Raw genomic sequence first — 12019 nt, forward strand, 5'->3', positions numbered from 1 at the left:
GGCTAGGCGGACTGGGGACATGTATAATTTGCATTTATATAGGACCCTGGACACAAAGATATCAAAGCAATTTCAAAGCCCAGTTTGTGATAAATTACACCACCAAGATATATCTTGGTTTTAAAATCAATCAATCAATAAATAAAATAATAGCACTTTATTTTGTCCAGTGTTTGCAAGGTTACAAAGTATTTTTTCATACATCATCTCATTAAGCATTGACAACTTTGAAGTAGAACTGGGATTGTTATCTCCATCTTACGGATGAGGCAACAAAGTCACACAACAGGTGAGTTTGTCCAAAGCCAAATTCTTTTATTTTATTTTATTATGTTATGTTAATCACCATACATTACATCATTAGTTTTTGATGTAGTGTTCCATGATTCATTGTTTGCATATAACACCCAGTGCTCCATTCAGTACATGCCCTCCTTAATACCCATCACCGGGCTAACCCATCCCCCCACCCCCTTCCCCTCCAGAACCCTCAGTTTGTTTCTCAGAGTCCATAGTCTCTCATGGTTCATCTCCCCCTCCTACATCCCCCCTTCATTTTTCCCTTCCTACTATCTTCCTCTTTTTTTAAACATATAATGTATTATTTCCAAAACCAAATTCTTATGACTTCTGAATTTCACTATGTAAAGCATCCTTAATTCTCCAGTTAAGCCTATTTTAACACAATACAAATTCTGAAAATATGCAAAGTAACTTTTGTTCCCAACCAAGAATTCAATGACATCTCCCCATACTGTGACGTACTCTCAAGTATTTGAGCACTGACTCTGTAAATATCACTGGAAGATACTAAAAAGAGTTCACTGATGATAATGTATAGACTCATAATCACTGCATGTAATTTAGTAATATAGGTATGATTTGAGTAGGAGAAAGGAGGTAAGGACAGTAAAAGGAGATAGATATACCAATGTAGAATGAGGTAAAAAAAAAAAAGGTGCAATAAAATAAGCTTCATGAAAGAAGTAATGATATATAGTCCTTGGGTGCTTAATGAAGAAAGAGAACACTGAGCTGTAACATTTATAAAAGGCTTAAGAGAAAGGTGATATTTGATTGAGAACATGAATGACAAACAATCTAGTTCAAGATGATGGTGCATTAAACATCATACAGATAAACCTCTCCACTCAAACAAATGGAAATCACAATGATGAAGTACCAGACACTAAATTCCTAAGCAGGTTGAGAAATGAAAGATGAAAAAATGATGGAACAAACAAAAGGGATAAACTAGAGCAAGCATATAAATGAGAGCTAGAGAGAGAAACTTACAAAAAAATGTGGAATCTGTCTTCTTCCCATCCCACAATGCCACAGTGAGACTCTACACATGGGCTGAGTGACAATGGGCAGAAATCAGGCAATGTATTTTAAGAACCCTACTAGAACAGTTGTTCAAGTATCACCCTCCCACACCTCCCCTTATCCCTGCAATTTTATCTCCAAGTGAAAAACAGAGAACCTGCTCTCTGAAGATCCAGAACTAGGTACCTGTCCCAGTCTCTGTGCTGATGCCCCCAGAATAAAGCCCTGTTATTTCAGTCTTGGGTGAAGGACCAAGGCTGCCTACCTTCTGATACCCCCATAGGTGCCCTAAAGTTTACTAGGTACACTCCACTCTCCCTACCCACGATATTCAAATGAGAACAGGCGAGAAACATGACTACACATACAGAGAGAAAATAAACACCAACTACCTATATAAAGCAGCTTCGTACTAAATTCCGACCTAGTAACAATCAAGGACCATCAGACGTGGAAGGAAAGCTACACATAAGAAAAAAACACCAGAGGAACAAACAGAACAGATACAAGGATAATGAGATCATCTAAGGAACAGAGAAAACAAGTTAAAAGAAGATTCCAATTAACATCCTTTAGTATCTTCTGAATTCTCATTATTAACAAAAGAAGAGATCGCTAATGAAAAAATAGAGTTGAGAACAAAAAAAAATTATTAGGAATTTAAAGTATGACTATCAAAAAACTTAAAAGATGAAAGCATAGGTCAAGAAAATATCCCAGATGTAGGAGTGCTGACAACACTGACTCCATCTTTGGCCCTCCGTCTCGTTCATGCAATAACCTCTCTTAGGACTACGTGTTCCAGGCCCCTTGGAGGTTGATGTGTGCCCTGACCAGGATGTGGAAAGGCTTGTTCTGATCTTCCCTAAAGTTGTTAAGGTTAACTAGGAGAGACAGCCTAGTTTCTTCCCCTTTCTCCTCTCTGGCACAGAGATGGCTCCCCCAGATCTGTTAAACCCTTTGACCTCACTACAATGACCTCTGCCCATCCCCTCACTCTTATAAAATCTGTAGATTAAGGTCCGGACTTTGTGGAGAATAGCTGCACAGTGCTGGATTGTCATCCGCTTGAAACCCCGTCAGTAAGTTACTTTGAATAAAACTCCGTGTGGAAGGTATGGAATGGTTTGCTTCGTTTTTATATTTCCAAGTGCCTTCTCAGTTTGGAGGATACTTTACTGTCTCTCCTCCACCTTCTAACACCCAGAACATAGAGCAGGAGAGAGAGTCTGGAAAAGGATCCACTAAAATGTTAACAATGATTATGTACACACAAAAGTGTAAGTAGCAGGTGAGGAAGAGCAGTGTTTTCTCAACATCCTACTCTGTAATGCTCTATCTACCTATCTACTTACAGTATGCATGTATTCCTTCAATAAAGGAAATATTATTTCCTATTAAAGCTAGAAAATACTTATATTTCATAAACACAATGTAAGAATTAAGAAAAAAATGCCCATTTAAAAATACTGAGCTATTTAAATATTACCTCATTTTTTGTTTAGCTTTTTCAAAACTTTCCAAATTTTGAAGAACATGCCTTTCTGGCCATTCCAAAGGGTTCGTTTCCATTAGATCTGAAGAAGTAGGTTCTACTGAACTGGTGTCTAAAGTGAAAGAAACCTACGTAAGTACTGAAAATTATTAACATATTGAATTTTGCTATATGAAAACATATACATGTGGATAGATCCATCCATCCATGTGCACATGCATATATGTATATATAAAGCCGTGTTGGATTAACTGTGCACTACTTACCTCAGGCATTTATTAAGGATATCTCTGATGGCCGAAACTGTGCAAAATGCCATTGAAAAGTTTTTTGGAAATGAAAAAAAAAATCACTGTTAAGCTTTGTTTATATTACTGTCTCCTCATAATACAAGTTATGAGCTAGAATTCAGAAAATGAATTAGCACTATGAGGACTCCTGTGGAATAAAAGCATAACTTGCTTATTTGTGTGTGTGTGTGTGTGTGTGTGTGTGTGTGTGTGTGTGTGTGTGTGTGTGAAATTAGTATTAAATGAAAAGGAGGCAATTCTCTGGAGAATATATTGGATATACTATGTGATTTTCATACCAGAAACAGGAATTAGCAGCATTATCCAGAAAAGTTCATATTTTTGAAAGAGATTACTTCATTCTCAAAAGTATAATAACACAATAAATAACATAGGATGTTCTCAGATAAAGGTTACCTTAGAAAGAATTTTCACTTATCCATTAATGTAAGATACCTTAACGTATACATCTTTAAGTAAATCACTAACATTAAATGTTATTTCACTACTAATAAAATATTTTATACCAGAGTGTGTTTATCCTTCTAGCTAGTATGCTGCAATGAACTGAGATTACTAATAACACTACAATTCATATCAAAAACATAAAGGGACAGCTTCCATTTACATTATAAATTATTAGTACATCCAAACTATTTTAACACTGTCAAAATTACTAACTGTACAACTTTTTGGATTCCCAAAATATCTGGTTTTTAATATTGTTTTGAGCTATTACACACTATTCTAATAAATTAACTGAAAATTACTGGACATTAGTTGTCTGACTATTAATTCTGACAAAAATACCATTTTATACTTTGAAGTCTTACAAAATGGTGATTTGGTAAAGGAATTTTTATACAAAAAAGAAAACACTTAAACATAAAACCGAAGCCAACTGCTTGTTATTTTCCCTTTATTCATTAAACTACTTAACCTTGAACATTTTAAAATATCTTTAATGACTACATTGGATTGCCCCCACCAAACACCATCCAAATATACCACTTCCCATTTCATAATAAGGGTAGTGAAATACTATTTTATATAGCAATAAACTTTATAATGAAATAATCTACTTTTTAATGTTGACATGGCTTTCCACTAAAATCATAAAGCAAATATCATTAGCAGATCTGAACAGTTACATGCTGAGAACTCAAAAGAACACAAGTCATGTTAAATAAAAGTAAACATTAATTGTTCTAAATATTACAATATAATTAATTATTAACGTTGACTATACAATTTACATAAATATAAATGACATAGGCTAAATAGTAAGGAATGGATGGACAAACATTCATATGTACTTTTGGGTAATAATTTAATACAATTCTTACAGGAAAGTAAGACACAATATTTTATTTATGTGGCATTGAGGACACTAGGACATGCTGACAACCAAAAAGCACAAAAAGGGCCTCTGAGAAACCAAGAACACTGCTTTTTTTTGTTTTTGTTTTTGTTTTTTTTTAAGTGTTTTACTTTACAGGAGAAACAGAGAAATGAAAGTGATGCAGTAGGGAAATAGGGACTCAAAACCTGCCCTACACAAATCAAGGCAAACACAAAGGAAGTAATACAGCAGGTGATAATATGTGCATAGTAACAGAGGCCATCATAGCCTTACATACACAAAGCCTTACAATCACAAAGAAAAGGTTATATTATAATTGGCATATTCTGTTTAATAAAGCAAGAATTATAAACACATACCAGAAGATTCTTTTTTTTTTAAGATTTTATTTATTTGACAGAGAGAGACACAGCGAGAGAGGGAACACAAGCAGGGGGAGTGGGATGGGGAGAAGCAGGCTCCCCGCTGAGCAGGGAGCCCGATGCAGGGCTCGATCCCAGGACCCCAGGATCATGACCTGAGCCGAAGTCAGACGCTTAAAGACTGAGCCACCCAGGCGCCCCTAGAAGATTCTTATTAAAATATTTGAAATAATAAAACTGTGATCTTATAAAATTACCTAGAAAACTCATTTATGCAGTGTTGTTTATGTGCTCCAGTGGCCTGAGGTAAAGGAGACAGTTGCTGCATTTTGAGTTCAGATATTACATTTGGCATTGTGAAGGTTTTTAGCAACTTTGTGGCAATGAGTATAGAAAATCAAGACATTTTCTCCATGCTGATTTTCATGTTACACATGCTAGAGTGCTATAGTTTTTATACACACAAAAAAGGGGAAAACAATAATCTTGATGATTGCCAATAATTCCTAATGAGCATGGTTATTAAAGAATGGGATCGGAATATGAAACGTGATTGACCTTATTGGTTCCTTTGCTGTATAATTTGCATCTAGATGTATTTACTCAAACAAAAGCTACAAAGGATGTTAAAAATCACAACTCCATTCTTAGTGGTCATGTTCAAACGTATAACCTGTCAAATTTCAGTTCAGGCTCTAAAAAATCTTCAGGGTTTCTTTCATTTGTTCAGTATTATTTTGGGAGGAATGAACTCCTATATGCCAGGTACGGTACTAGGCTCTAGGGCACTGGAGAAAGCAAGTAGGCACACTCCCTACTCTCAGAGAACATATGGTTCACAGTGAAGACAAATAGTTAATAAATAATTACATCTATAGTATATAATTTAACATAGGAAAAATAACTTAAAGAAAGATACAGAAGATGAGTACCACTGGAAACAATTTAAAATGAGGAAGGTCTGGGAAAGCCTTTTTGAGGAAGTAACACTTAAGTCAAGATCTGAAGAATGACTGTCAATTAATCAGGTAAAGACTGGGAGAAAAGTATTCCGGAAAGAGGACACCACGTGTGTCAGGTTCCTGAGGTGGAAAGGAAGGTGACGTGCTCAAGGAATGGAAAGACTGTGGCACCAAGGAGACAGAAATGCGACACTGGAGGAAGCCAGAATCAGTGTGAGGGCAGACATCTTGTAGGGTTTTTGTAAGCCATATTAAGGATGACACATTCTATGTACAATGGAAAGCAATGACAAAGGTTTGAACAAAGGAGTGATATAATCTGATTTACATTTTAAGATGAGCACCCCTGTAAGCTCAGGGTGTTAATAGTGTCCTAGGACTTGACTTTGTATGAGTAACTATAAGACACATTTCCACACTTACAGAAAAACCTGTGCAATGATCACAGCCCTTCCTACCTTGTAACTGTTAACTCCTGCACAAATTCTCTGAGTAAGCCAACTTTTCTCTGGAACTCAGTCTGCCCTTTCTTACTTCTATGACTCGGTATGCAGCTCCTACTCCCTGGAAAATCCTATCTTCTCCACTCTACCCAGATCCTATGCATCACTCAAGGCCTACATCCAAGTCCCTTCGCTCCTAACAAAGTGTTCTGTGACTATCCTACCCTAGTTATATTCCTCGCCTCTAAATTCACATTCATTTATTTAAAAACAAATATATAGCACTTCACATCAGGCAACTTTCTAAGCAATTTATAAATAATACCTTTAATCCTCATAACAACATATGTCATCTCTCATTTAAAGATGAAAAAAAACCTGAGGCTCAGAGAGGTTAGAAAACTTGCCCAAAGTCATACAGCATGTAAGCTGCAGAGCCGCATCCAACCTTGTTAGTCCAGCTCCAGAGCCCAGGCTGCAACCAAGAAACTGTGTCTTTCATTTACTGAACACATGCCCCCATTTACAAGTAACCTTGCACTGTCTCCAACACCTGTCAGATTACTCTGCACTGTTACTGAACATTCGTACTGATACGTCATGATGACAATCATGATAATACAAACAGCTAATAGTTCTTTGGCATTTACTGTGTTCTTATATGCATCAACTCATTTAATCCTCACAATAACCCTAGTGAGTGGGTAATATTATTAAGCCCATTTTAAACATGAGGAGGCAGAGGCAGGGATAGGTGGGATAACTGCCCAACAACACTCAGAGAACAAGTGACAAAACTCAGACTTGAGCCCTGGCAAGCGAGCTCCCGAGCCTGGGCTCTTGAAACGGCACTGTGTGCTGTATTTATATTTTGTTTTTGAAATAGATCATAACCTGTTGAAAGTCAAGGATCCAAATTTTTACTTCTATGTATACCTTTATGGTGTCAAACAGAGAAAGGTACCCCACAAATATTACTGTTAACTTGACTCTTTGGTCATTTTCTTATTAACCAATGGAATAAAAATGATTCTCAAGGAATAAAAACAAAAAATTACCCTGTACGTTTAAAATGCCAGGCAATCATCAAATGCTTTCCTGCTAGATCTTGTAAAGCTTCACTGTATCCAAATACATCACAAGAATAGGAACCAGGAAAAGACAAAGAGTTGCAAGTTAATATAGAAATGATTTCCTGCTCCTTCAGTGAAGTTTGGTGACCGTTCCTACTACAATGAATGGCAAATGCAGAGCATCTTATTGTAGGTAGTTTTAACTATAGTCAACTTACTGTGTAGGTTCTACTATTCTCATCTTCCGAAAATATGGCTTAATAGAAATCTGCCCATTCTAGGAGCTTAGTAAAATTAATAAGAGGAATCACCTTAAAGTGCTTCTCCCTCTGCTCAAAAACAATTATATTAAACATGCTTAATGAAAGAAGTGACAGAAATTTTTTAATGTTTAAATGATGAGAAATACATACAAAAAGAACCAGTATTCTACAAAAAACTTACCATTTAACATATTGGAGGTTTTAATTTTGTCTGTCTTTATTGGAATTGTTTTAGGAATAAAGGCATCAAAACGATCTAAAAAGCGTTCCCTTGTGAGTATTAATAGACTTTTGAGTTCATCAACAGAAACTACTTCAGGCTGCTTTGCCAACTTTCTCCTTTCTGTAAGACAACAAAACAGTATGATTAACCATATAACTATTATTTTAAAGACTCTCAAGAAGTGCATCTACTACTCTTTCATGATAAATATTTTCAAAAGTAAAACAGTTGAATTTCTCCAGCAAATCAACATTCCTATGTAGGTTTTCATTTTAACCCAATTTGTAGGTAATGATAGAATTTCCAGTTATGTAAGATAAACAAAAATAAAGTAATCTGTTCACACCATGAGGTGATGAATGGTAAAGGCAAGTTTGCAAGTTTTCAGAATATACCGCAGAGCACTAAGAACGTTGGTGTTTACGTGAAAATAAAACCTGTAAGACTTTGAGTTAAATGTGGTAGCTTGGCCACTTCCATCTGTTTCTTCTCCTTCCCAGAACCTAAACTCACAGCAAAGGAATTTAAAAAAGGACAACAAAAGCAGAAACAATAAATAATGAGAGTTTTGGACATTTTGGAAGATAAGATGATGGTGGAGTGGTAGCTGAGTTGGTGCAGAGGGAGGGTCAATTGGGTACCTAGAGAGGCACTCCTATGAGGTATTAGGAAGATGATGGCGAGGCAGGCTAAAAGAGGACTGCGTGCATGGGTGTTTAGGGAAGGAGCAGTTAGAACTAAAGGTCTTTACCCCACCCTCCAGCCCTCACAGCCAGGAGACTCTGTTCTCATTTTTTTTTTTTTTTTGGTAGAAGCTGAAAAGGAGTCCCAGCCCAAGCACCATCAGGCACACTGAAAGGTAGCACTGAAACTGGGGTTAAAACTGGGGGACTAAATAGAAGTGTACATACTGAGAGGTCTGATTCCAAGCCCCGTAGCAGGAAAGCTAGCAGCTATAAATGCTCCACTAGAAAGATTAAGGAGTCCCCCTTTTGAAAAACTGAATGCTCCTGGAGGAAAGAGCTTCATCCTGATATTGAAGTGCAGGTAGGGATAGGAGCTCACAACCAGGATGACTTGTCACTCTACCACTCTACACTGCAGCTTGCCAGATAGTATATTAGAGCAAGGTATGTAAAGCTTCCCATTTAAAACAGTACAGACAGAAAAGAATCACCAGACATTTAAGGAACATAGTGATTTGGGACACTTGGGTGGCTCAGTCGGTCAAGTGTCTGCCTTCAGCTCAGGTCGCAATCCCAGGTTCCTGGGATTGAGTCCCTCATCAGGCTCCCTGCTCAGCGGGGAGCCTGCTTCTCCCTCTGCCTGCAACTCCCCCTGCTTGTGCTCTCTTTTTCTCTCTCTTTGTGACAAACAAATAAATAAAATCTTAAAAAAAAAAAAAAAAAAGGAACACAGTGATTCGATGTTTATAGCAGCAATGTTCACAACAGCCAAACTATGGACAGAGCCCAGATGTCCATCGACAGATGAATGCATAAAGAAGATGTGGTATGCATGTGTGTGTGTATTTATATGGCATTTATATGGTATTTATATATAAATAAATATATATAGGAATATTACTCGGCCATCAAAAAGAATGAAATCTTGCCATTTGCAATGATATGGATGGAACTAGAGGGTATAATGCAAAGTGAAATAAGTCAGAGAAAGACAAATATCATATAATTTCACTCATATGTGGAATTTAAGAAACAAAACAGATGAACATAGGGCAAGGGAAGGAAAAATAAAGTAAGACGAAAATAGAGAGGGAGGCAAACCATAAGAGATGCTGAACTCTAGGAAACAAACTGAGGGTTGCTGGAGGGGAGGCGGGTGGGGGAAGGGGTAACTGGGTGATGGGCATTAAGGACGGCACTTGATGTAATGAGCACTGGGTGTCATATGCAAAAGATGAATCATTAAATTCTACCCCTGAAATTGATAATACAGTATATGTTAACTACACTGAATTTAAATAAAGAATTAAAATTAAAAAAAAAAGAAAAGGTGTTGAGGAAAGAGGGGACTCTGCATTTCCATAGTCTTATGTTTACACATATAAGGAAGGACTTTGATCCAGTAACACTTCTAGCTCCTATCTCCCTCCTGTCACTCACTGAGCTAGTCTGGAGAAGAAACAAGGCATGCTCTGATCAGATCCTTCTCTCCAACTTTCCTCTGAGTTAGCAAGTCCTCAGGATGCATGCTCTCTACAATGCGGTAACCCTGCCCCCACAGGGTTGATCTTCATTTGCCTAGTTCTTCATTCAAGGGGGGGAAATTCAATTCTGGGTGTTCAGAAAACTCACCTGGCCATAGATCTAAAAAGTCATATCCTTCAATACAGCTTTTATCTGTTATTTATCTCCATCAGTGTGTTTCTTAGTTTTATTTTTCAATTGGTTCCAACTTTGGGAGAGTAAGGGGGTTTATTTATTGGGACCCTCAAAATAGAAAAAGTCTAAGATGAAAAAGAGAGACTAAAGCAAGCAAAAAGGAAAAAGGAGCCCAGCAGAAACAAAAACACTGCAGGGAACAAAAGAAAGCTTGCTATAATTAATATTCTCGTAGAACTAAGAGAAGATACTACACCCCATGAAACAAGTACAGGATTCTTTAATAAAGGAACAGATGATGAACAAGAAAAGACTTTTAAAAATTAAGTACATGAGAGCTCAAATTTTAAACATTCCATAAAAGGGCTTAAAATAAAATGGAAGATATTGCCCAGAAACTAGAACAAAAAGAAAACAATATGGAAATAGGAAAGAAAATTAGGTGTTCGGTCCAGAAAAGTAGGTGTTCTGTCCAGGTATTTTTTATATAACTAATAAAAGTTCTAGAAAGAAAAAAAAACAGAAAAGGAAAGAAAAATTATTAACATTTTCAGGTTTAAGAATGTGAACCTTCTATTGAAATGGCTCATCAAACACATAGCTTAATAAATTGAGGACAGAGGGAGAGGACAGAGAATACATACACACCATGATTCAGAGTAAAGCTTCCAGGGCCAAAGCTTCTGAAGATAAACATTCTAGAAAGGCGTTAAAACAAAGAAACCAAAAATAAAACACTATAAAGAATAAGAATAGAATTGGGTTTCTCAATAGGAACACAGTCACACAGAAGATAATAAAGCAATGTCTTCAAAATTCTGAAGGTAGATGATTTTCAACCTAGGATTCTTTATGACCTATCAGTCAAGTAAAGATATTTTCAAATACGCAAGAGCTTAAAAAAATTTACGCTCCATGAAGTTTTACTCAAAGTAGTTACTGAAAGATATGCTCCAACCAAACAAGGGAGTAATCCAAGAAGAAGGACAAGTGGTCTAGAAAAAAGGAGACTCCAAAAGAGGAGAAAGAAGAAAGAGAAGTCCCTAAAATGTTCCGTTATCAGAACAAAATATTAAACACTCTGAAAAAATAAAGAGAAATAAAAAGGAACTGCTGTGTTTGAACATACAATGAATTTAATGATAAGTGTGTAGAAAAATGTTGGAGCCTCTGGAAAAACATAAAAATATTTTGCCATGGGTGCCTGGGTGGCTCAGTTGTTAAGTGTCTGCCTTCAGCTCAGGTCATGATCCCAGGGTCCTGGGATCGAGTCCCTCCCTCATCGGGCTCCCTGCTCCACTGGAAGCCTGCTTCTCCCTCTCCTGCTCCCCCTGCTTGTGTTCCTGCTCTCACTCTCTCTCTGTCAAATAAATAAATAAAATCTTAAAAAAAAAAAAAAATTTGCCTGTACAGAGGAATGGGCAAATTAAAAATGATCATCAACCATAAGAAAAACAAAGATGATACAAAAGAGTGATAATCATCGTATATTATTTGACTCAGCGGTAAACTTATGCATATAGTGATAATAATGTTAAAACTAACCACTGATTTAACCAAAATTCATGACTTCATTGTAAAGGGTAGAAAGGGAAACTGAAGATGATATGAGAAAGCTAAATGTTTATCTTTCATAGTTAGATGCTAAGATAATGTCTGAAACTGGCAAATTAATAAACAGCAGCATACACATACTAGTAACAAAAGTGGAGGAAATGTTAAGAAAACCAGCTGGAACAGCTGCGGGTCACTGCCTACAGACGGAGACTGAAAGATGGAGAGGAGACAGTAGGGTACTGCTGGTTTCCACATGAAGTTTTTCAATACCATTTGCATCTTAAACTAGACCCATGTATTACTTTTATAAAAAT

The 12019-nt window shown here is 36.7% G+C and overlaps 1 protein-coding gene across 1 annotated transcript in view; it reads right to left on the minus strand.

Annotated features, from left to right (window-relative positions):
• The window catches only part of MTBP (MDM2 binding protein), a 71370-nt gene that overhangs the window by 19215 nt on the left and 40136 nt on the right, over positions 1-12019 (minus strand). The window contains exons 14-15 of the mRNA XM_036068663.2: positions 7762-7923; positions 2819-2936 (exon numbers count right to left, since the gene is read on the minus strand). Of these exons, the coding sequence (XP_035924556.1) occupies positions 2819-2936; positions 7762-7923 (280 nt within the window). The remainder of the gene's footprint in view (positions 1-2818; positions 2937-7761; positions 7924-12019) is intronic.

The sequence above is a fragment of the Halichoerus grypus genome, chromosome 5 (genome assembly GCF_964656455.1).
Source record: "Halichoerus grypus chromosome 5, mHalGry1.hap1.1, whole genome shotgun sequence".
NCBI lineage: Eukaryota > Metazoa > Chordata > Mammalia > Carnivora > Phocidae > Halichoerus > Halichoerus grypus.